General features: G+C 39.9%; 1 protein-coding gene across 6 annotated transcripts; it reads right to left on the bottom strand.

Annotated features, from left to right (window-relative positions):
• Positions 1 to 275: 275 nt before the first annotated feature.
• On the bottom strand, positions 276 to 23,809 carry TBC1D7 (TBC1 domain family member 7). Of its 6 annotated transcripts, none has more exons than XM_054018154.1 (9): positions 23,787 to 23,809; positions 21,944 to 22,045; positions 16,576 to 16,695; positions 15,692 to 15,772; positions 11,261 to 11,448; positions 9,971 to 10,108; positions 5,881 to 6,026; positions 1,613 to 1,742; positions 276 to 525 (listed from the first exon to the last, which is right to left on the bottom strand). In XM_054018154.1, the coding sequence occupies exons 3-9, from the start codon at positions 16,685 to 16,687 to the stop codon at positions 439 to 441; spliced, it is 882 nt and encodes a 293-aa protein (XP_053874129.1). In that variant the 5' UTR covers positions 16,688 to 16,695; positions 21,944 to 22,045; positions 23,787 to 23,809; the 3' UTR covers positions 276 to 438. The 6 variants fall into 6 exon arrangements, with proteins under 6 accessions (XP_053874129.1, XP_053874126.1, XP_053874127.1 ...); XM_054018151.1 differs by lacking the exon at positions 23,787 to 23,809 and adding an exon at positions 23,523 to 23,612; XM_054018152.1 differs by lacking the exon at positions 23,787 to 23,809 and adding an exon at positions 23,490 to 23,569.
• Between the last annotated feature and the right edge of the window lie 4,145 nt (positions 23,810 to 27,954).

Here is a 27,954-nt window from a genome sequence, read left to right as displayed (position 1 = left end):
CAAGTACAATATTTATATTCCAATCAATTTATTTTACAATTATATGGTAAAAAGAAGAAAGTAAGCAATTTTTCATTATTTTTTGTAATAGTGCGCTGTGACACTTTTGTATTTTTATGTCTGATTTTGTAAGCAAGTAGTTTTTAAGTGAGGTTAAACTTGGGGTACACAAGACAAATCAGACTCCTGAAAGGGGTACAGCGGTCTGGAAAGGTTGAGAGCCACTGCACTATCCCATTTGAATGTTGCAACTATATTACCAAAATTACTGCTCATCACAGCACAACTCAGTCTTTATTTTTACTGCAACAATTTACAAATTAATCAGTGTGATATTTACAGCAAAAATGTGAAACAATTTAATGTCTACAGATACTAATCTAGGGAAGGACAATCAGAAGGTATGTCCTTCCAAACCGTGAGGACTGCAGCAAGTTCTCATACCAAATGTACCGGTGTCCCACAATGTTTGTGCCACAAATCAATAGCTTTGCTCACTATTGCGTCAGTGTTATCTTGAGGAATCTACAAAAGATCAGGAGAAAGGTTTGTGTTAAATTTAACAAGGTAGTCAAAGAGCCTCAAACAAAATATCCAATCACTCAAAGTAATATTTATTTCTATTCTCCATTCTGTTTATTTCACTTTCCAAACTTGTCATTTCTTGCCCCTAATCAATACTTATTTTGGGCATGGGTAGGAGCTGCCTTTGGATGGATCCCACGTGTTCAGGCCTAGCCAGATTGGCACCCAGCTCTCAGAGAAACAATCTCATTGTTTCCACATAAATGGAGGTGGAGGGCGGTGTTTCAGTCACCTCCACAGTGAGCACTCTTTGGGGAGGGAGCAGGCCAGGACCAGGTAGCATTGTGCCATCAACCTTGTGAGGAATTCCAACAAATTAACACAGCTTGAAGCTACACTAACTTTTCCACAGAAATCTCTCAGTACCACATGAACATGAGTGGGATCCAATGCCAGGATACGACAAGTCCTAGAAAGATGGCTCAAGGCAGTGCTGAGGCATTGATGGTCCATGCAGAGAGCCTGTTGCCTCCATGGATGTTTGGAAAGCTCCACTCATTCAGTGTGGGGGAGGAAGAGGAGCCCAAATCACCCCCAACAGAACAATTTGGGGAAACTTAAAGGACAGTGGGTTCTCCCCATAATCCCGATGGATTTTTCTGAAGGTGGTTATCAATTTGGGCTCTAAAGGTAAAAGCCTACATCAGCCATTGCTAAAACCCTGAGACCAGCCACCTTATGGATTCCTTTCCTCCTAAAAGTTAGTAACATTGTAATGACTGCAACTGCTATTAGAACTATAGTAAACTTAAAATTTAAAATATTACCACTAAATAAAAATACATACAAAAATTGAACATTGCTTTTCTACATTAAACCCACAATCAAACTGTCACTAAAACTGAGGAACATAAGGCAGATTGAGTATTACCCAGTTCTCAGAATTACGGGTAATATCATGTAACTCATTTTGCAATGCTTTTTATCCTAACTAAATTAACAAGGGACAAAAAGTTTTGTTTTTTTTTTAAGCTGAAAATATTTGCTATACCACCAAAAACAATGCACAGCTAGGATGAGTACTTACATTTTCCAGAAACTGTGTGATCTTCTCTGCGTTAGTCAGGGCCATTATCTTCATTTTAAAGGTTAATAAAATCTCCAGAGCAACAAAAACAAGAATCTTGCAGGATCCACTAATAACTTTGTCCCAAACCCTAAAATAGTAAGTAACAAAGTCAACAAACCATACTAATCTGTTCTAATCTTTTATTCATTGCAACAAATCTGTTTTTCATATAATTTCCATGAATGTAGCAATGTACTAAATTATACATGCAGTACCTGTACCAGTACCATTTATATTCAAAGTAAGGAAATCAAATGTTACAAGTTAATGACTTCTACTAAATCTCTAACTATGATGGATTAAGGGCAGAGCAGTACAGTAGTAGTGCCTACTGCTGCCAACCTTACACAAACACCCCAATTAGAAATAAAACACATACAGATGTTCTGCATTGTTAGACGATTATAAGCTAAAATTTAACAAGCAGATCTTGTTCTAGTAAGCTTAATTATTACACATGGATGACTGTCACAACAGTATCAGTGACAATGAGATTTTTTTCCTGGTGCCAAGAAAAGGAATAAAATTAGCATATCTATAAAGACATTTGTCAAATAGTTAACCAACTGAAACTAAAAGTTCAGAAGGAATAAAGTGCTACGCTAGCTAACCAAGAATACCTACTTTGACCAAATATTCCAGCTTATTGTATGAGAAGTGTAACTGATATCAACATGGTATCGCCAATTATGTTTCTGTAAATAATAATTATACACAGATAACATCTACTGACCCTCCCAACCAACTCTCTTCCTCACATCTCCTCCCCCCCCCCCCCCCCCCCAGTATTCTGCATAAAGCTACAGATGACAAATTTAGACAGGAACCTGAATGGTAAGTTTCCAAAGGCTGCAAGTAGTTTCACTACATGACTCCTTATTAAAAAATAATCCCTCCTTCTTTCAATTCTTCAACCTTCATTATCACAGCTCTTGATGTCACCATTTGTGCTCATTCTCCAATCACTGTAAAATCTACACAGGATGTGAAGGTGTAAAAGACCATAAAATCCTCAGGCCTACTTTATACATAACAAGTCAAGAAGAAAAGGCACAAGCCAAATGATAGTGCCCCAGACAACGTTTACTTCCCAGACACTAGAAGTATAACGTGTAGGGACTGCACAAATAATTATAATCCTAAAGAGAGCAGGGCAAGAGTCTTTCCAACATGTATTAAAACTAAGCTGCTGTGACACATCCAGCCTTCTTTTATGATTCTGCTGCCAGATTTAATTGGAGTGGTGACTGAATTCATTACAGAAAGGTAACAGCATGGCTTTTAAAAAAGCCCGAAACATATCCATTGATACTCAACCTGTTCCCAAACAAGCATTTCAGTCATTTCATTTAAATGCTCATATTAAAACAACTACAATTAGTTAACTAATCCCCAGTCTAACGTTACCTCTGTTCCCCTAAAAATCAACCCAGGGTCACACTTGTATTAGTTTTATTACAATGCCGCTGTTAGGTCAGATAGAAAAGAGATGGAGCTTACTCATACACGCCCACATTCGCCACATTCATACCCTCATGCACCCACACACTTACACAGGCGGAGAGTTACCGGAGACAGCATGGAGGCCGAGAAGCCGAAGCGGGGGAGATCTGGTGTGTCTGCCTGCGGTCACGAATGCAGGCTGCTGAGCAAGTCAAGGAGCAGCACCTTGTGTGTGTGGCTGCTTCCTTTTATTTTGGAACTGGGCAGCTCCTGTCACGTACACTGAGTTTTCCTTCTGTGTCCGTCACCGAGAAGCATTCCCAGTCCCTGTTCCTGTCATGCATCTTTTCTTTACAGCACTCCGTGATTGCCTTCTCAGGGCAGATTACATCAGGCACACCTGTCTCCGGGCTCTTTTCTCCTTGAAGTTCTTCTCTGCCCAGTCCCACATACACTCCCTTGTTCACACTCCCTTATCTTCCCCACACACTCCCTCGTTCACACTCTCTCTGATTGAGTGATGGGATATTACAAAGCTTGGAAGTTCATACAAGTGGTAACTTGAAAAGGTTACAGAGCTTGCAAAGGTTACAAAACTTCAAAGGCTGTGCTAACAATCACTGAAGTTACGAAGTCTGCAAAAAGGTTGCAGAACTTAATGATACAAGTTACAGATCTTACAATTGCATTTGAGCAGAGGCTTTACATAACACACACTTTAGGAAAGGAGAGGAGACAAAAAAGCTACACTTAAAATGCTGCATCAGCACAGCTGCACCAATGTAGCGCTTAAGTGAAGATGCTCCTACACCAACAGGAGAGAGCTCTCCCATCAGCATAGTTAATCCACCTCCCCAAGAGGCGGATTACTTGGGGGGGGTTAAATTCAGTATAACTACATCGCTCAGGGGTGTGGATTTTTCAAACCCCGAGAGATGTAGTTATAATACCAGAGGTGTGTAGTGTAGACCTGGTCAACGTTAGCACTAACCAGCTCTGTCTCCTCTTGCCCTCTCTCCTTAACTTCCAGCTATTATTACTGTCCATGCGGCTCAATTAATTTAAAACAATAATGGGAATGGGAGTGTATGACATGATGATAAATACACTAGCAGTTGTCAGTGCCTTGTCTATGCTAATGCTACCACCAACCGAGCTGCAGCAGTAGAAAATGATAGAAAAAAGGCTAACGTAGAAGGCCACTGAGTTTATTTATTGATTTATTTTTGTAATTAAGTATTTTCTTACACAGTTTTTACACCTTACATCTTTATTAGTTCAAGTGTTCTTATCCTAACTTTTAGGATCAGACATACTTTCACGGTTTATGGCTTCAGAAAACTTGTGAAAGTTAATTTATTATTACATTGATGGGGAAATGACTACAGAAATTTAAACTGTACTAGAAGTCCTACTCACTGTCACTGAAAGTTAAAGCAAACATTCTACTCGTTACGATGGGTTGGTGGGATTTTTTTGTGTGAGACTAACATCCTTAGAAATGTAATAGGTATTAAACTAGCCACAGAAGGGCTCTCCTACCATTCCTTCACTGCACAAAAACATACTGACAATTACAAGGGGGAAAAAATACTAAATTAAATAATATGAAGCTGAAACAAAGTAAGCTTCATGCAAAATCCTATGCACATCAAATTTTATTTACTGTGAGTTGTTCTTTCAAAGAATGCAAAGAACTATTCCACATCTACATTTTTCTGTAAACAAGGCACACATTACAAGTCTATGTAAAAAGAATAAATGCTAGAAGGTTCTCAGGGCAACTTCTTAGATTCCTCATCAAGTGCAGTCCTTTATTGAAAGTAAATTCTTATTCTGCCTTATCTCAGTTCATTACCAGGATTTTCAGTAACTGTCCTGAAATACTGTTTTGTTTCGTTTTTCAAAAATTGGCAATACTTCATTCATTACTATGAAGTCTGTACAAATACACCTCTACCTCGATATAACGCTGTCCTCGGGAGCCAAAAAATCTTACCGCATTATAGGTGAAACCGCGTTATATCGAAATTGCTTTGATCCGCCGGAGTGCGCAGCCCCCCGCCCTCTCCCCGGAGCACTACTTTACTGCGTTATATCTGAATTCGTGTTATATCGGGTCGCGTTATATCGGGGTAGAGGTGTATTTTAAAAAACACTTAGCTACTACAGTGATAAACGGGCTCCGATCCTTCAAGCTGACATCTCCACTAGGGACTCTGCTGGTATAACTATACTAACACAGCTGTATTGGCAAAGCCTGTGTAGTGTAGACTAGCCCAGCGTATGCTTTATTTTCATGGACTTTATCATGCTTAACATATCAAGTGCTATATTTTTAAACAAACCCTCCCACTATATTTTTAAATTCAATGATAATCAAGAGTAAACATTCACGTAGCAAAGCAGTAACTGCAACTAAAACATCTGAAAATTCAGGTGCCTTTAGCTGTATGTCACAAAATAGGGATTTGGGGTTTTAAATACTAAGAAGCTGAAAGTGGTGTTAGCACACACAGCCAAAATTCTTACATTTTAACCTCATCTTTTTTAAATACCAAAAAAATCCACACTTTTAAAAAGATCTTATATCTGTAATAAATGGAGTCACATCAAATTTTGTTCTGATTTCTAAATCAGTGCTACTTTAAAATCAGTTTTCCTCAAATCTAGTTCATATTCTGGGTGATGAAATAAGAGAAGTTATCTTGTACTAGCAGCTAAACAAAGCTGAAATTTCTAAACAAACAAACAAACACACACACACACACGAGAACACTTGCCTCTGTAAACTGGATTCAGGTAAACACCCTGCAAAACACTTCTTAAACCAAAGATTGTAAGGAAGTTTGCTCACTGCAGAGCAGGCCTTCAGATGTGCCAGGAGTCTGTTATCTTCAACATTCAAATACTGTTCAAGAACTTTTGGCTGTAGAAAGAACAGGGAAGCAAAGTTTTAAATACCTCACATCAAATGGAACTCGGAATTGATTCTCACTTTAAGAGAAGTGTCTCAAAATTAAACACATGTAAAAAGCAAATGCTAAAATATTAATATTAGATAATGTACTGCAAGGTCACATTCACCTACGGCAAGGTTTATTGAACTCTGCATTTGGCGGATAGCATATTTGCTAAACCAACTGCTTCCCCCCCTTCCTAAAAAAAATCACCTACCATTATGAGGGCTTCTAAATACTGTAGCATTTGTTCCTTTGTGTAGTAAGGAGTCAGAATTTCAGGTGGCGCAGAGGATTATACCTGCACTAAACTTTCACCATTTGGGGACTAGCGTTCAATTGCTGCTACCATCACAAGTAAAACTGAGTTTAGTTCATCACAAACCTAGCTCCATTTGAGCACATCACAAAACCAACACACAATGCAGCAAAACAGGAGAAATCACGTCTCAGAGCAAATCACTATGCTACTTATTAAAAGCATTGTTTGCTGTTTAAAAAAAAGCCTGTCAGAAGTGTTTTTAGAAAGACCAGCAGAATGGTATATAATGGTGGGGTTTAAAAAAAGAGTGAATTCAAAAATCAACATTATGCATTTATAATTCCAATCTTTTTATATAAAAAAAACACAAAAGTTTCACTATTTTCTGACAGTTGGACAAATGACTAATTTTACAGTTGTCAAAGGCAAAAAGATTTTCCTGTGGCTATATTCCAAAATTCCTATTTTTGATAGAATACATAAACTATTGAAAAAAATCTGGGAGTGAAGGATCTATAGCCCCCTCTCTTGCTAATGGGAACACTTGTGAAAACACCCCTTCAGGCATGCAAACACTAATAATTATGGCAATTGATGTAGTTGAGTGTATTAACTCCAGTAACAGATGGCGGGTTTACAAAACAACTATTTTATAGCAGGAACATGTATCTACATTAAGGATTTGAGCTTCCACTCATTGACTTCAATTGTGCAGGATCAGGCCCCCAGGTATGTATTTACATGAGTGGACACCGTTTATGAACAGGTTTCTTACTGTAATGTTATTTGAAAGGTCTAGATAAAGCAACAGATTTCTTATAAATACTAGTAAACCTAAAAAAAATTTCTTCAAGTTGCCTTTAACAAAGAAATTCTGAAGAAACTCAACATTACCTGCTTTAAATGTCCACTAACAAAAGAACTCAACCTACTAAACTGACATTTTATTGCAATTTGATTCAAAATGTATTGTTTTCCTAAAACAACAAAACCTGTTCTCAGTTCAAAACCAGCACCAGCACCTGATGCCTGAATATCGGCTCATGAAGGATATGTGATACGCAGTAGCAGAGACAGAACAATTTAAACAGCTCTACAAGTGGTCTGATGCAAAGTACAGAATTGTCGGTGTAATTAGGCTTGTGACAGATTTTGTTTAAAATCAAAATAATTTTTAAAAAGTGACTGCAGTTGTAGGAATTCCAGTTGAGCTTGGATACTGTGACGCCAGGCATCCCTGTATTTACACCCTACACACCACTGCAATAATATTTGTATAAAATATGCCTTATGAGGTATCAGATGAAAGCTAAAAACATGTTGATTACTAATTTATTATAAAATGCATGTGTTAACCTTATATGCAAAGTAATGAATTCCCTCTGTATAACATTACAGCAACTCCTCACTTATTGTAGTTATGTTCCTGAAAAATGCAACTTTAAGTGAAATGACGTGAAACCAATCCAATTTTCCCCATAAGATTTAATGTAAATGCAGGGGTTAGGTTCAAAGGAAATTTTTTGGGGGCAGACAAAAGGCATTATATACTGTACCTTATAGTACCGTACTGTGGTTGGGAAGTGCCCCTGGCTTACCCCACACGGGCATAGCCCATAGCTAGGAAGCACCTTGTGCAGCAGCAGTGGCAGCTTTCCCCCAGAAGAACAGGCACCGACTTTGCCGGGAGATGCTCCAGGCCCACCTCTTCCCGTCCCCGCTCCACTCCAGGCCCGCCTCTTCCCGTCCCCGCTCCACTCCAGGCCCGCCTCTTCCCGTCCCCGCTCCACCTCCACCTCCACCTCCACCTCCTCCCTGGAGCACACTGCGTCCCCACTCCTCCCCCTTCCTGCCAGTGCTTCCCTGCCACCAAACAGCTGTTTGGCAGTGCTTACGACTTTCTGGGAGGGAAAGGGAGGAGCGGAGACATGGCACTTCCCCACTCCCTCCCTCCTTCCCAGAAAGTCCTAAGCTGAAGCGCTGGGAGGGATGGGGAGGAGGCGGAGAAGAGGAACTTGTGCAATGCTCTCTTGTAAAGTCGCTGCTCTTCCACAGAATCCTACAAGCAGTGGACAGAGCAGGCAGCCAAACAACGTTATAAGGGAGCATTGCACAACTTTAAACGAGCATGTTCCCTAAGGGAGCAGTCACGGAACTTCAAAACAACGTTAAGCGGGAGGACGTTACGTGAGGAGTTACTTGTACTAGAACATATTTAAGAACTGGTCTACACTAGACAACTAGGTCAGTTTAATTAGGTCCGTCAGAGGTATGAAAAATCCACACCACTGAGCAACATGGTTCCATCAACATAGCTACCGCCTCTCGGGGAAGTGGATTACCTATGACAACTGGAGAACCCCTCCCATCAGCGTAGGTAGAGTCTACACTAAAGTGCTGCAGCTGTGCCACTGTAGTGTTTTAAATATAGACCATCCTTAAGGCAAAGACAGTTTAGCCTAGGTAAAGGTAATAAACATGTCTATCTTAGACAGAGGAATGTGGGTTTACCTCGATTTACACATTAGCCGAAAACAAAGCTATTAAGCTAAACCAGTCGGGGTTCTCTTGAGCCTGAACTCAAGGGACAGAGAATTAACTGACTCCTGCACCACAGAGAGACACAGGAGACTGAATACCCAGGAGGTCTTTCTGAGCTGTAAGACAAAGACATCTCTTTGGGGATATAAGGACCAGAAAGATACTGTAGGGCTCCTTCACCTTAAGGAGACAGAGAAACCAAGCAATTTGATCTCTGTGATAGGTCTTGGCCAAGCCAACCAGTAAAAAGCTGTCAAGGAAACTCGGGGTGAGAGAAAAACTATCTTGAACAAAGACTATATTTTGCTAGATTAAATTTTAGACTTTTTGATGTGTGTTTTCACTTGTATTTGCTTGTAACCATTTCTTCCTCTCTCTCTTTTACATGGTATCACTTAATCCATGTTTTTCTATTAATAAACTTGTTTTACTTTTACTATAAACCAACTCAGTGCTGTTTGAAAAGATGGGTGTATTTACTCCAGTTAGATTAATAAACCTGTGATGTATGGACTCTGTTAAGAGTGGCAAACTTAGTATCTTCTGTGCATGCAGAGTGGTAAGGGCTGTGCATTGCAGACAAAAATCTCTGAGGAGCTCAGGGGTGACTGTTACCTGCTAGGCAAGGGCTGGGCCAGGAGAGCCTTGAGGACCTAGCTGATGAGGAAGACTGGGCTGGTGTGGCAGAGAGCTGAAACACAGTCTAGTCGCTAGCAAAACTCACGCTTGATGAGGCAGAGGGTAACCCAGTGGCTCACAGCTCTGGATATCAGCAGCAGCGGGTTACACATACAACAGCTAAATCCTATCTGTGCTCAAACCTGTACATTTTTGTTTAACTTAAAAGTCTAAAAATTCAAAATGCAATTGAAACATGTTTTAGCAAACAAGACCAATTTCTTACACCACAAAGTTTCTATCAGGGAATTTACAAAGCACAACTGGAGGCCTATATTATTATTTTATAGTAACTAGTGGCAGAACAGAACCAGGTCTACTGACTTCCAGTCCCTTGCTAGCTCCTAGACGTAGCTCCCAAGATGTTCAGTGCATACCAAGTCACATCTCCCCCCACTCCACTCAGTCTCTCTTTTCACAAACAATACTTACCAGCTGTGGTAACGAATCTTTGTATTTGTTGTTTAACTGATTCACAAAACTACTGACAAGCCAGTAGCAGTCGATATTATCCTCCACCACTTCCTCCATGGCTTTAGCTATGGCAAGAAACACTTCATCTTCTGGTTCCTAGAAAACAAAAATAGAAAATTGGGATCCACAGAATTGTTGGGCTGCCCATGTAAGTTATTGTGATTCCCTGACCCTGTAATTTTGATAGATGAACTGAACAAATATGTGAAATGAGAAACGGTACTGACATAATTCAAGACTTTGGCAATAACTGCATAACTGTATTTTCTGTAAAATACTGAATAAATAAATAAATAAAAAGGGGTTTATATTTTTAAATCCAAGTGACAGAAGTTTGGCATGGCTCAGTCATGTAACAGAAATAAAAAGTTCTCTGTATCAGGTGACATGAGTTAATACTAATGGTGTGTGTTCTATCAAATAAATGGGGCCATCCTCCTCCCTTTTACACCATGATGCTTGCTAGTTTATAGAACTGCTCTTTGCTTATAGATGTTGATGTGTACAGAATGATTTTGTTTTAGATAAAAAGCCACTTCTGTAGACTTTTAATTACCTGGGTACTAGTAAACTCTCCCCCATGGGACAAGGCACCTTATTCCCAAAGTACAACTCAATAGGTACTTGAGATGCACGTTCTCTTCCTTTCACTAAACATTAGATTTCCCTGTCACCAAGATTATATCATGCTCTCTGCTTTTAGACACGGAAAGGGAATAGAAGTCATGGAAATTAACTATTAGATAGCAGAACTCCCATCATCAATGGTCAAGTAGTTCTGTAGCGGCACTAAATGCTTGAATAAAACCCCAAAACAGCTCAGGTTACCAAAAATGCCAGGCTAGTAAATTGCAATAATTTAGGAACACAATGCAAATTGAATAAATCACTACTTTTAGTGGCCCGGCCCCAAAACATTCAGGAATCCCTGCGGCAGCCAAGACTGTCATTTGCTTTAAGGCATTTTAGACAGAAAGAAATGAAGGTAGGAACTAGAATACAAAACGCAACGAAGTCCAGGAAAAAAAAAATATAGAAAAGATTTTAAGGCATAAAAGCATATGCAAGAATTTGGGGGAAATGAATGAATGTACAGTTTGAGTAAAAGCTAGAATTTGATATTAGTATCCTGTTTTTACACACACTTCATTTTGTCTCTGTGTATCTTTCATGCTATTAATAGTTTCAGTTTAATGTTTCTTTTATCTGAAAGAGTTCTGTTGAAAGTCAAAAGAAACAATGACTGACCAGAGGAAAAGCCAGATTTCGAGGCAACCTTCCTGACTCTAATTGATGCATGCGAAGGAAAACTTCAACCTGTGGGGTAGAATCCTTGATAAACCGAATTACTTGGAGGGCATGATACACATCCCTATATTGTTCTGTTCGGTACTTCATCACCAGAGCATGAGATTCATGGTGAGGAGGAATAATTCCTAAAAAAAAAGAGAGAGAGAAGGAAAGCAGTGAATCCTCTTTCTAAGGAGCTATGCTTACTTCAATATGTACTAATATACAGCCTGCAAAAGATGTAGGTCCCAATTATGCAGCTCTTACTCATGTGAGCTTGGTTAAAAGTTACAGTATGGAATCTTATAAGACAAGACGACACAGAACAAGCAAATAATAATATTTATTAAAACGGAAGGTCATGTGTTGACCGAATGCAGGAATGATTTATTCACGGACTTGGTTTACTGATCCCCTTTTAGGCCTCAGCATCAGGCTGATCATTTTTTGTCCATGAGGTCACTGGAGGCTGGTATGTTAAGAAGAGGTTTCATTGTTTGGAATGAGGGGAAATTAGTTTAATGATCTAATGAAGTAAATGCATTTAAAAAAAAAAAATCAAAACTGCCATTGGCTTGGATTTATTTGCAGCATTTACTATATTACGTTTTCTGTGTATTTGTGCTGAGCCTTCCCTTTGTTTTGGAGATAAACGTAGCTGCAGAACAAATATTTTATTCCTTAGTAACTAAGACATTCATGGTCTCATAGAAAAAAACAAAATGGGCACTTCCTATACAAATGCCTTACCAACAGCATAACAAATCATCAGCAGCCTAGATCAAAGAGCAGTGACACAAAAACAGAACAGTTCCCTTTCCAAAATTCTACGGTCCCTCTAAGAATATCAGGGCTGTGTGCGTGCATATAAGTAACACAAAGGTACTGTGCAACTTTCTTATTTAAATTTACATTACCCGCAGTGGAACCTTCTTTACAGACTTTACCAGAGAGATCAATCTTCCTCTGAATCAGTGGTGGGAAGTAATTTCAATAACACAGGATGAATCAATTTCAGGTAGAGGCCCCATAACCATGTCAGCCAAAGAAGCATGTAACACACTAAATTTTCCTCACATAACACAGCTGATTATGTTAAACGCCAATCTTTCTACCACCATTACAAGAAGGATAAGTTATTTTCCACTGTCCCAATAAATGATTTATGATATCCATAACAGACTAGGGTGACCAGATAGCAAGTGTGAAAAATTGGGACATGGGTGGGGGGTAATAGGAGCCTATATAAGAAAAAGACCCCAAAATCAGGACTGTCCCTATAAAATCGGGACATCTGGTCACCTTATAACAGCCTCATATGACATCTTTCCTCTAGTGTTCTCTTAATTGAGCACTTTCCTTCATCCTAATGATTTCACCTCACTTAGGACTTTATCTTGCTACCACTGAAGTTAATAGCAAAACTGCCAGTGACTTCAACAAAAGTAAGATCCCAATGAGGCCAAAGCAAAAATGCTCCTATGTTTCACTAATGGTGTAAAACTAATCAGTAGTTTTGTAGGAACTAATCAGAAGGAGGCCCTCTTCAAAATTAGTCTTGAATCAGGTTAATCTGCTGCTTTTGCCTCTCTTTAAATGAAGGAGAATAGTAATCCCAAGTGTTAACCCAGGAAATCACAGAATTTGAGTATCAAACAAAATAGATACAGACACTTTTCTTCAAACTGCCAGAGCAAATCATCCTAACAGCTGAGATTGAACAAGCCATCATAACTAAGCAAGTACATGCTGCTAAATTTACAGGTTAACTCTAGTATCAGAGGGGTAGCTGTGTTAGTCTGAATCTGTAAAAAGCAACAGAGGGTCCTGTGGCACCTTTGAGACTAACAGAAGTACTGGGAGCATAAGCTTTCGTGGGTAAGAACCTCACTTCTTCAGATGCAAGTAATGGAAATCTCCAGAGGCAGGTATAAATCAGGGTGGAGATAACGAGGTAGTTCAATTGGGGAGGGTGAGGTGCTCTGCTAGCAGAGCCATGTGAATGGCTATCCAACTACAGAAACAGTTTCTCCTCCCTTGGTGTTCACACCTCAACTGCTTGCAGAGCACCTCACCCTCCCTGATTGAACTACCTCGTTATCTCCACACTGATTTATACCTGCCTCTGGAGATTTCCATTACTTGCATCTGAAGAAGTGAGGTTCTTACCCACGAAAGCTTATGCTCCCAGTACTTCTGTTAGTCTCAAAGGTGCCACAGGACCCTCTGTTGCTTTTTACAGGTTAAATCTAGAAAACTGACCCTAGGCAGACAGAGAAAAGGGAGTCACAAAAAAATGCAGTGAAGTCTATAAATCATTTTAGTGCAAAAGACCCTCTACTTAGCTACAATGAGCCATACTTTATTGAGGAAATTAAGCAGGATATATATATTGCACACTTTATAACCTGGAAAGGCATCAGGGCCTATCATCTTTCAAATCTAATTTTAGAAGTAGTTCATTGATGGGATTGCAACCCTCTTGCTAAACTAGTAAATTTCTTTACAAGAGACAATGCTTCCCCACAGAAATGGATAAGGCTGTTGTTCCAATCCTCAAGGCAGAGATGTTTTGGATTGCAGTTCCTGATGAATGTTTACACTAAGAAAAATCTTTGAAGACATTACAAGCAATTCTCCCCGCACTCAACTATCCCTTGTGCCTCAGCAGACCCAAGGTGTCTGTAGAATGCTTTACCCTATTCTGGGTTGTTTAACTGAAAAGAGTTCACATATTTAAAATTTCCACACTGAGTTCTAAAATGAAATTTGTAAACATGTTTCTTACACTTTCTATATACTCAGAATCAGACTAAGATGTAAGCTGGTATATAAAATACATAGAAGGACTCGACCTACCCAACATTTCATTGTATCATAGGGTTGTAAGAGTCACAAATCATGGTGTCTGAGGCAGTGAACAAATGCTACTGGCTCTAAACTGAATTACAACTTTGCACAGAAATTCCTTTGTGCAGTTAACAGTGCAGTTTTGGATGAAAGATCTTCTGCTGTTACTTCTTAATACCATCTATATTTCTTCCTCACAACATTTTAAAGGATTCTGAATCTCCACAACTTTCAGTTACCTGTCTCCAGAACTGTGTTTATCTCTAGCTTAATTCTGTTATTGCCCAGGGTTTCACTATGTATGATCATTTAGTAAAAGAAACAGTATCACAAGGTTCAGAATCAACTTTTAGGTTTTGCATCAAAAAAGTGTTTACAAATCTTAACATGGACATTCATGAATTTTTAAAATAATTCACTTTTGAAATAAAGTGAACAAAAAATGTTTAACGAGAAAAGTTTTAGACAGGATTTAAACTTTCCTCTTCGGTGTTTGCAACCCAGACACTAAAGCATTGTGTTGGTGTACGAGAACCAGGAAGTGAAACTGAGCAGACAGAAGACTGACATTTACTACTCTATTTTTATTGTCATGATAGCAATGAATAAAGTAGATAGGCAGACACAAATAGTTAAAAAAAAAATTCCAAAATTTATTTCAGTTTTAATTAACTAATGCATTAATAGGGATTTAAGTAAGGATTTTTTTTAATGTTCAAACTGGTAATATTCCTGTAAGGTTAGCTAATGTTTGAAAAGCATCCTAAAGGTGAAGTTTGGCACGTTCATAGTTCTAAGAATTATTACTAGTCCTGGGCTACGCACACCCCCAGCTTTGTTAGTTCACACCTAATAAATCCAATAAACTGAAAAAGCTGTTCCAAAGCACCATTAATACTGTTGGAATTAGTAATCTGACTCACTTGCTACACAGAATCTAGGACGTGGCCTATTTATGGTCCTGGTTTCCTTCTCCTCTCCAATGGCAAATATCATTTAACATTAGAAGAAAAATTAGAGCTAAACCTTGTTGGAAAGCTTACTAAAATAGGGATTCTAACCACAGACAGATTCTATTAAATAATCAGTTCAATACAAATCCCTAACTTTTTAAAATCTAGTTTTGATCAGAGATTCAGTTTCACTTAGATGTCCAATTTTTTTTGACAATACTGAAAACCCTATTAGATGTCAGCTATTTATATTAAACATCCAACTTTACCCACACTAATTATTCATATCATGTCCATGACATTATAAGCACATTTATAGACGTTAAATTCAATTACCTAATTTTGTAAAACCGCATGTACAACAGTTCCCAAAATGCATGCATAAAACAGAAAGTCAAATCGTTGTTAACTTGCATGTGTACATTAAATGTTCTCGGTGTGAAACTTGCAGAAGTGGACCCATGTCTATCATTAGCAACTGGTCACAAAACAGAGTATTCCATGTTTTTACAATCCCCCAAACAAATGACAAATACCCAGCTTATTCTTATTTCTACAGTTAAAACCACAGTCTCACATGTCATACCTAAAAGCACCTTCCACACCAGGATACGATACATGGATGGGAGAGGAAATCTTTGACTAAATGTGCAAAGCTTCTCAATATCTGCAAAGAAAGCAAATATTTTTCAAAACATTTTAAAAACTTGAAATATTTTCAATAGTGGCATTGATTCACCGAAACAGGACAATTCTTTAGTTGCAGATCTACATCTGCAAATTGCTCTTTAAAAGGACTAACAATAAAAGCTAATCCGTTTCGGTTCAAAATGGATAGAAGTGTCATACAAACTGCTCCAATGATTCTACTGAAAATTTAAATCTTAACTTAAAATGAAGCCATAGGTACACCAGATCTAATCAAGGGGGAAAAGGACATTTTAAGCACTTTTGAAAAATGTGTTGCTGCCTCAAGACTAATTACAAATAAGCTCTTTGGTGCAGAGACCATGTCTACCTTTCTGGTCTATGACAGACTTAGCACCCTCAGAGACCAGTAGAAATAATAATCATATCACAATCCATTGTGACTTTCAGGAGGAGGAATTAGCAGCAGAAGCTGAGCAACTCTTGAACAAAAATTACTTTCGTACAAACATTTTCAGTTTCTTGGCATAAAGAAGAAGAAAAATAAGCAAGAGGTTCTAAATAAAATATCCACTGCTTCTCAAATGCACCTATTGGAAGCTATCAGTACCACTGAAGTCTAGAATATCCCCTAGCAATTTTAGATGCTACTCTTTTTGCAACATTACTATTAATATGACAGTAAAAAACATAAAAAGTTTAAAGACAAAGGATCAGAGGTGCTAAGCACCAGCAGTTACCGCTGACTTCAGTTAGTTGTGGGTTTTCAGCACAACCAAAAATCATGCCCAGAAAGTGCAGGAAATAGTGGGATCAACTCACCCAATCGATCATCTTTCAGTAGGATTTCCAATGATTTCTTTTCTTCAACACCACGAAATCCCACTTTTTCATAGTAGACAGAGCGGAAATTTCTCTGAGAATCCTCAGCCATGTTTTATTCTGGAGGAGAAGGTGGGGGGGGGGGGTTCAAAAAAGTTATAACACACTGTTGGATATAATTTAGAGAAAACTGCCTTTGTATATTGATGAGAATTAAGTTCCTTCATCTCTACGGCATGAGTAACATCTAGTGAATTTGAAAGACTTTCAAGACACGTGCATCCTTAGACAGACACCACTGAAAAATAGACTTTGGACTAAGTAGGGTAGATCTAATGGAGTCAGATTTCAAAGAGAATAAACTGGGTAAGAAGTTACATTGCTTTAGAAAAATAAAGACACTTTGTTTTGCAAAATCTATTAAAACAATATATGATTATTTTGTGAGAAATCTGACTGCTCACAAGCTTGGATAAGTAGAACTACTATCCAGACAAGTAAAACTGTCAGTATCTACTACACAAGGGTAACTGATAAACTGATAACAGAGCATTAAGCTCTAAGAGTACAGGTGGATGAATGCAGACCTGTCAAAGACTGTGCAGCTTTCAATAAGACACTCATGTTGTCAGCATGCACAACATCAACCACAACCCTGAGCTTGTCATTCTAGATCAAAGAAATATAAATAAATTATCCCTATCTTAAAAAATATGTTGTATATTATGCAATGTGTACATTATATTTTCTGATCGAAAATTTCCATTGTGATTGAACTCAATTTTTTACAGAGAGGATCTCTCGTAATTTGAGGATTTGCAAAAGCTAAGAAGCACTATGCTGGAACTCAGAGTAATGAAAAACAATCCTGACCTTGATGTCCAAAAATATATGGACAATTTGACAAGAATTTTTTTTTTTAATTTGTTTTTGGAGCGAATGGCACAAGCATAGAGCCTTTTTCAACTATGGTTCTCTAGTGGCTTATAGGAGGACCAGGAACAAAACGTATTTATGGATATACACAAAGCCCCTGATCTTGCAAGTATGTAGGTCTTTGTTGTATCAGGGCCAAAATTAGCACCCAAAACCAAGTAGTAGTAAAAGATTTGTGTTTATTGTGTTTGATCAGATCACATTTAGATTTCAAAACTAGACAGACACTATTTACATTACTGGAGACATCTCCTTCTTTGGGGATGCTCCCAAAATGCCTCACTTACATAAACACTTGAGACTTTTCACAAGCCAAGCACTGCAAGATCGGGCCTTTAGAGTATTTATTATTAGTTTGTATTGCAGCAGTAGCCAGAAGCCCCATTGTGCTAGGGATACTGTAAACACAGCAAAAAACAAACAAACAAAAACGCAAACCATTCCTGCTCCAAAGAGTTTTAAATTTTTACTTGTGTTTGACATATAATATTTAGACAGCAAATTAGTCTCAGTTCTCTTACAGTTGGTGGAGTGACATTTTAACGGATATTAAAGTAAAGGCACAACTAAACCTACAGTGACAGAATGCTAAAAATAAGAGAAACCTAAAAAAAAAACCTATGGTACAACTGTATAGAGGAATGCTATTTAAACTGTCACCGTAGCAAAAACATTGAATTTTGATTTACTTGAGAATCAGATGATATCCCCCAACATTGGAAAAACTACATTTTTTGTCAGGCAACCAAACAACTTTAAAATCTTGATTTCATATGGTCAACTGAACAGGAAAAACTGTCTTCAGTGTGTTAGTTAAGAGACCTCTGCAGAAAAAAAGCAAACTCAATTGGTCTTTATATAAATATTTTCATTCTCAGGAAACACTTATTACCAGGTTATTAAACTAAAAGGCAGCAATTTAGGAATAAGTAGTAAAATATTATTAAACAACAGTCAAGCATGATATAGACAGAGTGGTGCCCCTTTATAACGAGGATTGAAAGGGTTAGATTTTTATTGGTAAGCGTCAATAAGCGTCAATTTTCCTGGACATGCACAAATGGATGAAAAAATATTTCTGTCAACAATAATCAAAGTGAGAAAAATGCTGCTTAAGAATGTACTAGTTTTCTTTAAGGAGATTTGCTTTGTATATTTTGACATGTGATGTTGACAATTTGTGTTTTAAGCATTATAAAGATTTAACTTTTTGAAAGTCAATGTCTACTCATTAATTGTCTGACCCTCCCATAATTTCCTACAACTGTGAACATTTAAATTGATAAAAATAAACATCGATAATATCCATCAAAATTATAAAAATAAAAACTGAATTCTGCTGAGTCTATTTATAGCTATAATAGTACCTTATTAATCAGCACTTATAACTAGGGTCCCATTCTACAAACAATCCCAATGATTTCAATGGGAGTATTAACTTGCATAAAGTTGCATGTATTCGTAAGTGTCTGCAAGGTCATGATCTAGGAGGTTTATTTGCAGATCAAGAGAATTTTGCCAATTATCAAATCAATAAACAACAGAAAAGCAAAGATGCTGCATTACAAAATGTACTTTGTTAATCTGATAAGCATAGTCTAGTTGATTATAATACCTCATAGAAAGCTAGTAAAATGTTCTTTAGCATATTGTTGAAAATTAATATTCTTGTAGTAAAATGACGAAGTGAAAGATGGCAGCCTTCACAGGCCCACTCTGTTAAGTGAGAATTTACAACAAATGCCATCAACTCAGCAACCAAACATCGCTCAGCGATCTCCTGGTCATTAGAGCAGCAACTCAACAAATCCTGAAGTTCCTCCTTAGGGCCATACAACGTGCCAAATGGGCCCTGGAATAAGAATCCTGCAACTTAATGTTGAAGGACTCTCATGGGCAAAATTCAAGTACCTTGGAAACTTGCTGAAGATTTACACCATTGATATCTTCATGTTGCAAGAGACCCGTGTTGGCAACAACCAGCAGGCTAGGCACTACCACATCTATGGACACAAGCTAATGACTAGCCATTACCATCCTAAATATGGCTTGGCAATATACATCAAGGACACCATCACAGATTTCGATATTATTCTATCAACTGAAGAGGAGATCACATTTGCCACAACTATCAAAGTAGGGGAGCTCCACATTACCAACGTCTATAAAGCCCCTGGCACAAAATGGCCAAAACCAGCTACCCAGCACTCCTATTCCATGCATCTGTGCAGGTGATTTTAATAGTCACCACTAGGGCTTTGGAGCAGAGCCCGGAGCTGGAGCAGCTCTGGAGCAGTGGAGCTGCAGGTTTTTGCCTGGAGCTGGAGCAGAGCCGGAGCACAGCTCCAAAGCCCTGAAATGCTATCAACGGTTTGCATGGCTCCTGAAAGTAGCAGGAAAGAAGAACATTCCCTGAGGTTTCCAAAAAAAGCACACTCCCTGCTGGATAAGAGACACACAGGAGTTGCTCCAGCAATACAATCAGACCAGGAGCTCTCATACCGCAAAAGCCCTGCTAGATTCCTTTGACACAGCAAGATGCCAGCACTGGCTTGATTGGGTGCAAAACCTTGATTTTACACATTCAAGTTGTCAAGCCTGGACACTACTACGACGTCTTGGGGCCGCCAATGCCACAGAGTACCCGTCACACAAAAAATAGCCAAACTCAATAGCCTCCAAACTGGTAGCGAACACAAAAGGACCACTTGATAAACACACAAGAAGAGAAGTGTATCAACAACTCTACAGAACACTTGCATCAATCCCCTGAGGAGAACCTGTCACTGTCAGCATTGAGGAAGTAAAAGAAGGATTTGCCATGATGAAAAAAGGGAAGGCTGCAGGCCCTGACGGTATTCTGCCAGAATTCCTCCACCATCTCAGCCCCAAAGGACTCCAATGGCTAGCAACATTGTACTCCGTTATCTTAAGAACAGTACGGATCCCTGAAATATGGCATGAGTCAATGGTAACTGCCACTCCAAAGCCTGGAAAGCCCCCTGATAAAGCAGGAAGAGATAGGCCAGGGGTTCTCAAACTGAGGGTCAGGACCCCTCAGGGGGTCACAAGGTTATCACATGGGGGGTTGCAAACTATCAGCCTCCACCCCAAATCCCGCTTTGCCTCCTGCATTTATAATGCTGTTAAATATATAAAAAACTGTTTTTAATTTATAAGGGGGGGTCGCACTCAGAGGCTTGCTATGTGAAAGGGGTCACCAGTAAAAAAGTTTGAGAGCCACTGAGATAGGCCAATTTCTCTACTATGTACGACCTATGAACTTCTTCAACATACCCTCCTCAAAAGAATACGCCCTTTTTCTGAGCCAATTATCCCTGTGTGGAACAGGCAGGCTTCCAGCCAAAACTTAGTTGTTGTGACCAAGTTCTGGCACTCACAACTCACATTGAGGCTGGCTATCAAAAAAAAACCTTAAAGACTGGCACAATATTTGTTGACCTCTCATCTGCGTATGATACTGTATGGACTAAGGGCCTGATGCTGAAACTTACTAAAATTATACCTTGCTAGCAAACACTTCACCTGCTGTTGATCATGCTGAGTAACAGACGCCTACAGGGGTACCTGGGTAATAAGAACAGCTCACCCCGTGTCATAAACAACGGGCTACCACAAGGCTCTGCACTTGCGCCAACCCTTTTAATATTTACATAAGTGACATGTCTCCAGTTAAATCATAAAAATCTGGATATGCAAATGATCTTTACATGACAATCCAAGCAAACCTCCATGACATTGAGAAAGCATTAACTGAGGACATCCAAAATATGGAACAATATTTCTGGAAATGGAGGTTCAAAGTAAACACTGGAAAAACAATAGTAAGCGTATTTCCTCTTGATAAGAGTGCCAAAAACACACAAAGTAGCTTTCTGTGGTAAAAATGTGCAACACGATTACTCTCCAACATATCTCAGAGTGAAATTCGACACCACCCTCACCTTCCATGACCATCTCGAGAAGGTAGCTGCAAAGATAAAAACGAGAGCCAACATAATCCTGAAACTAGCAGGTATAACCTGGGGTGCATCCGCATTGCGAACATCTGCAATAGCACTTGTATATTCAGTAGCTGAATATTGTGCAGCCACACATGACTTGTGGAGTGCCAGCTGAATACAGTGAAGCGGTGCATCATGGGAACCCTTAAGTCGACTCCAACACCCTGGCTACCTGTCCTGTCTAGCATCGCTCCCCCGCCGATACACCGAACTGCTGCAACATTCCGTGAAGCTCAGTGATTCCAGGAAAATAGATGTCTTCCTATTGACCTTGACAATGTCCCCCGCCCCAACATCTTAAATCCCACAAGCCTTTCTGGGTACATTCGTTTAGCCTCATACAATCAGGCTATGATCAGGAGGCTTGGAAAGCAGATTGGACTAAACAAGAGTTAAAAAATAAGCACCTTGTGCCAGATCCCACGCAGAAGGTTCCTGGGTCTGAACTTCCCCAGTCATCTTGGTCAACTCTGAACCGAATTCAAACCAACCATGGTAGATGCGGATATCTAATGCACAGATGGAAAATCAAGGACTCCCTGGTGTGCAAGTGTGGTTCCCCACAACAGACCATCAATCATATCATTACCTACTGCCCAATTTATAAGTATGAAGGAGGCATTACTGCAATAAATGTTGCTACTCCTGATGTAACCATTTGGTTCGATCAACTTCAGGTGAAATTGTAGTTGCTGCTCTACACCAACCATACAAAAGTAGTAGTAAAATGACACCCTACTACACCACCTTGCTATAAAAACTTTGCAAAGAGGGAACAACCATCTTTTGGCATGGACCTTATGGGGCTATGTGGATTAGCAAGGTTCTACAGCGTACACTCACTCTGGAGAAGCAAAAAGTGACACTTCAACCGTGTTGGTCCATACACACAGCTGATATTTTGTAAGTTTTCTGCAAACATCCACAATTACAAAGGAATATCTTCTAGCATGTATTTGGGAAAGTGGGGGAGGGGTCACCTACCGCCAGGATGAAATTAAAATTACTAACACAAGTTCCCCTCTGTGGCACCCCAATTCACACCACTCTCCTCTCCCTACCAGCCTCCTCCATTGAGGCCAGGGGTGTTTGACACCTACCGAAGATACCAAATGCACGGAGGGAAATAATGGGGGTGCAATACAGGGCGGAAGGGAACAGCAGCCTGCTACGGGAGCTAGATGTTGACAGGGAGGAAGATAATGGGTGGGTGAGTGGCTGATGATAAGGGGAATAGTGGAGTGAGTGGGTGCTATAGAGGGAGGAAATGGCTAAGGGGGATGGGTAGCAGAATAGCAGGGTGCTGTAGAGGGCAGGTGAGCAGATGGTGGGGTAGGGGATAGTGGTGTACTACAGGGGCTGGGTGGTAGCTAGAGGTCAATGGGGTGGTGGCTAGAGGTCAGTGGGATGCTATAGGGGGGAAAGGGGTGGCTATAGGCCAGTGGGGTGCTATAAGGGTGATAGCTAGAGATCAGTGGGGTGATATAGGGTCTGGGTGGTGGCTATAGGCCAGTGGGGTGCTATAAGGGTGATAGCTAGAGATCAGTGGGGTGCTATAGGGACTGGGTGGTGGCTATAGGCCAGTGGGGTGCTATAGGGACTGGGTGGTGGCTATAGGCCAGTGGGGTGTTATAAGGGTGATAGCTAGAGATCAGTGGGGTGCTATAGGGTCAGGGTGGTGGCTATAGGCCAGGGGGGTGCTATAAAGATGGTGGCTAGAGATCAGTGGGGTGATATAGGGTCTGGGTGGTGGCTATAGGCCAGTGGGGTGCTTAGGGTGATAGCTAGAGATCAGTGGGGTGCTATAGGGACTGGGGGGGGGCTCTACAGAGGCTGGGGGTGGCGTCACTGGAGCTGTAGGGACCGGGGGAGGAGCCCGTAGGGCGCCAGGGGACAGGACCCGGGACTAGACTCCCCACACCCCAGCCCCCACGGCCCCGGCTCCTTGCAAACCCTGCGCTAGCGGCGGCCGCTCTCTGCCCGCACCTCTGAGCCCCGGCCCGGGCCCGGCCACAAACACACGACGGAGGCGGAGCCCGGCCCGGCGCAGGCGCCGCCGGCCCGCACAGTGTAGAGGAGGCGGCGGGGGGCGGGCGCAGGGCTGGAGGCTGGGCCGCGGGAGAGAGACGCGCTAAAATCCACCCCCAGGCTGAGCACAGGAGACAGACACCCCCGCCCCCCCCCCTGCCCCTGCCGGGGGGAGTGCGCGCACCCCCCAAATCCACTCTGCCTGGGCGAGGGAAAACAGACCCGCACAGCAGATCCCGGGCGAGAGACTGTGACCCAGAGAAACACTTGGAGCAACTTCCCAACGTCCCATGCTGCCCTGCCCTGCCGCCCCCCAGCGAGAAAAATCCAAACCTTGCTCCTCGGGGTGGGGTTTCAGAGCCAAGGTTTCCGTATTGCAACTGCCAAGCACTCAAACAATCACGAGATGTTTAAAAAAAAGAACCGGTGGGGTCTTTTAATTTACCTTGGAAGCTTTAGGGTTTACAGTTTGAAGCTTTTCTATGCAATCAGAAGGGCTAAATACTTTTTTTTTTTAATGGACACTCAGAGGTTCTTTTATAACTTTACTCCTGGATCGGAGTCTTTAAGAACAACACCAAACACCAAGAGACTCATGAATTGGTTCACTGAGATTTTTTTTAAAGACCTAAAGTTAGGCACCTAAATCCATTTATAGGCACCAAAATACATAGGCACCTGATTTTCCGAAAGAATGAGCATCAATTTGTTTTGAATCTTGACTGACATGTTTTTACTGTACATGCCTGCAAGAAACCATATTATAACGCCACTGGGCAACAGCTCTGCTTAAACATTCTTGTTGAGCGTGTATTCAGTTATTTACGTTTATTGCAGTAATTCTCAGAGTAACAGCCGTGTTAGTCTGTATCCGCAAAAAGAAGAACAGGAGTACTTGTGGCACCTTAGAGACTAACAAATTTATTAGAGCATTATATGCATCCGAAGAAGTGGGCTGTAGTCCACGAAAGCTTATGCTCTAATAAATTTGTTAGTCTCTAAGGTACCACAAGTACTCCTGTTCTTCTTTTTGCAGTAATTCTGTACAGCACCAGATGGCAGACTGCTGTCATTTTTTTCTGCCTTTTTTGACTGCATGTGTCAAAGCAAGGGATGGCGCTTGTCTCTGTGCATGGAGTGGTTTGGGTTCTGTTTGTGGTGTTCCTTTATGGAAACAGGCTTATCAGTTTCACAAGCTTTAGAATACTGTTGCTGAAGCTCACTCAAACCTCCATCTTACTTTTATGTTAGGCCTTGTCAACAGTCAGAGCAGAATCATGCTGAGTTTTAAGAAAGTGGACAAGGTGGGTGAAGTAATACCTATTATTGGATCAACAATCTGTTAGTGAAAGAGAGAAGCATTGGAGCTTACACAGAACTCTTCTTCAGAATCTCCATGAAGCTCAAAAGCTTGCCTTTTTCACCAATGGAAGTTGATCCAAGAAAAGATATTACCTCACCAACTTTGTCTCTAAGAGCCTGGGACAAACACAGCTACAACACATTCTAAAAAAAAAAAAAAAAAAAGGTTGCTGCTAGTGCAATTTATTTGAGTACAGTTTCCATGTAAAGCATCTGTACAGGATTTTTTTTTAAACTGTGGTAGCACACACTGTGCTAAGGAGCTGCGGTATACTATTATTTATTGCATTATCTCAACAGCTAGAGGCCCTAATCAAGATCTGAGCACCATGGTTTTTCAGGTGCTATAAAAATAAAGAGTAAAAGATAATCCCTGCCCTGAAGATTTCACAATCTAAAGACTACCCCTGCCAGCATTTTGGAATCCAGTTTGTAGTATGTTTTACAGCATGTTAGGTTTAGACACAAGCCATGTTACAACTGTGTTTGACCATAGCTATGTTTGAAAACAGTTTCAAACGTGGTTATAATAGAGCCTAGTGTGGATATCACCTGAGGCAGGAAATTAATACAATTAATATGGATTTTATAGACATATGGAGTTCATTCTATCCAGGTTTTTGGTTATCTTAACCAGCTAAACCTTCCTCATTATCTAGCCCCTCTTCAGGAAAAAAAAAAGTTAACCATTAAAGTATTTAACAAACACAAATGAAACTGAAAACATTAATCACGGAGAGACAAAATATATCATAAGCACAATGATTTCTACTACATGCGACCATGTTACATGAGTTAGTAAAGCTGGTTGCATTTTCAGTTAAACACTTGGCTGCTAAATTGTTGAAAACCACCAATTGATTGCTTTTCTGCTTTTAATAAACATTTATTTCTTCTTGTGCAATGGTGCCTCACAATTGCCTACACTGCACATCACTGAAATGTCTTCCATTGTACACTGGTGTAGCAAAGGACACTGGTAGTCACATTAACTAAAACACCATAGTATAAGCCAACCTACAGATAGTATAAGCCAAATTCTGCTCTTATTTACATTGATGCAAATCTGGACTAATTCAATTTATTTCAGTGGATTTGCCATTGTAAATAAGAGTATGCAGTACATTCTAGGACAATCTCCTCCAGATTCTGAATAAGACTTTATAACAATTGAGGCAGAGACTTGCTACAGAAAGAACTCATCCCAAGAATGAATTCAGTACATGCTGGGAAGAGACTTTGATAATTTTGTCCATGCAGTGTATATTTGTTCAAGAAAGCCTGTTAATAACTCACTTGACTAGGCCACTTTGCCAATCTAAGGGCTGAATCCAGCTCTTGCTGAAATCAACTGAAGGAGTCTTATTGACTTCACTGGGAGTTGGATCTGGTCCACAGTGCTTCAAGGAGCTCCCAGAAATGCAAAGCACCACCCTCCTCAATGCTGCATACCAAGTGAACAATCAAATAAGAAATTCAGCAAATTGGTTCTCTTTCAATTTTGAGTGATTTGCCTTACAGGCAGTTTTCTTAATGTTTTTTCCCCGTTGTGCCTTCTTCAGGGTTCATCCCGCTAAGCAATAGTGCTGGTTATAATAAAATTACAAATATATTGTATAATATATAGCAATATATCTAATAAACAACCATAGCCTAAATGTTTAATTTTTTAAAGTGTGACAGAGATATCAGAAAAGGGGACATAAAGAGTAAAAAGGGACTTGAAATTATATGGGTGTTAGGTGGCATTATAAACTAATTAATAACTAATCCCTAATAAACTACTAATTAATTTGGTGGCATACTGTATCTCTTGATTCTTACTTGTTAGTTGGAATGCTAATGTATTTGTCTTTTACAGTGACATGTTGTTTTGTTCAAGTTAATTACCCACTTGCTTACAAAGCAAGATGAGGATGAAGCCAACTGGTGTTAATTATTTTATTGCATAATCTGAACCACATAGTGTCCATTGTTACCCATGAAAAGAAGTGTTTTTGCTATTAAAGCCAGAACAATTTTATGGCAGCCATGTCCCCTTAAGTATTATGGCTCCTTGGAAGTGCATTGTTTTCTAGTCCCTCTTGTATCATTGCCATATCAATGGGATGACAAAAGCTTATTTGAAGCTGCAAAGATGCACAGCAATGTCATTAAATTATCAAAGCCAGATTGAGCTGTGAAAAGGTGTATGAAAAGCCAATGCAGTGGAATATCATCCATCATACTCAGCACAGGCAGCTACATCTGCATTGTATCAGAGTGCATGTGATGCTGCAATGTACTAGAGCTGAGCCAAGTAAACCAGGTCTTTGGTTTCAGTTTTGCAGAACTAAACCTAAGCTAGCTTGTATCTGTGTAGAATTTTATCTGAACCAACTATAGATGCACTGCTCATCTGTTTGCAGGCACTCAGCCTCAGTACAGCTGAGACAGTGTGTGCCAAGTGTGCACCACTAGCCTAATGCACACCCCTTGTGGCTTATTGCCACAGTGACTGGATACTACACAATAACTAGCACAGGGGAAGGGCATGAATAGTTAGTTGGGTCAGTCTAGATATTCTGCAGATATGATTTCACCTCAGCTATTTTCTTCAGGAGAGCGAACAATTATTTTAAGAACTGCTGTGTGCGGGGGAGAATATACTCTATTCATATAAACATTTCATTGTGAGTTTGAGCAGAGCTGGGAAAACTTGGCTCCATTTCCTGGCAACATCCTGGCCATAACAGGATCACTCCATTGTTTACATTCTACCTGCAGAAAGAATGCAAATGTTTTAGCCAAAAATGTTCACAGACTAAATTCCTTGTTGAAGCGAGAAGGGGAAGAAATGACAGTTTAAGGTAATAAAACATAATTAAATGGTTTGGAGCAAAAGGGAGTTTAACCTTTCTTTTTAGCATGGCAGCACAGTAAGTAGATTTGTCTCTAAGGAGATTGTGGACAGTATCTTTAATCAGGGAAGCAGTTAAATAAATACAATAGAAAGCCCCATCATATAACAATAGGGAGGGAGCCTGAT

The sequence above is a fragment of the Malaclemys terrapin genome, chromosome 2 (genome assembly GCF_027887155.1).
Source record: "Malaclemys terrapin pileata isolate rMalTer1 chromosome 2, rMalTer1.hap1, whole genome shotgun sequence".
In the NCBI taxonomy this organism is placed as follows: Eukaryota; Metazoa; Chordata; order Testudines; family Emydidae; genus Malaclemys; species Malaclemys terrapin.
This window is presented reverse-complemented; position numbering and strand designations above follow the sequence as displayed.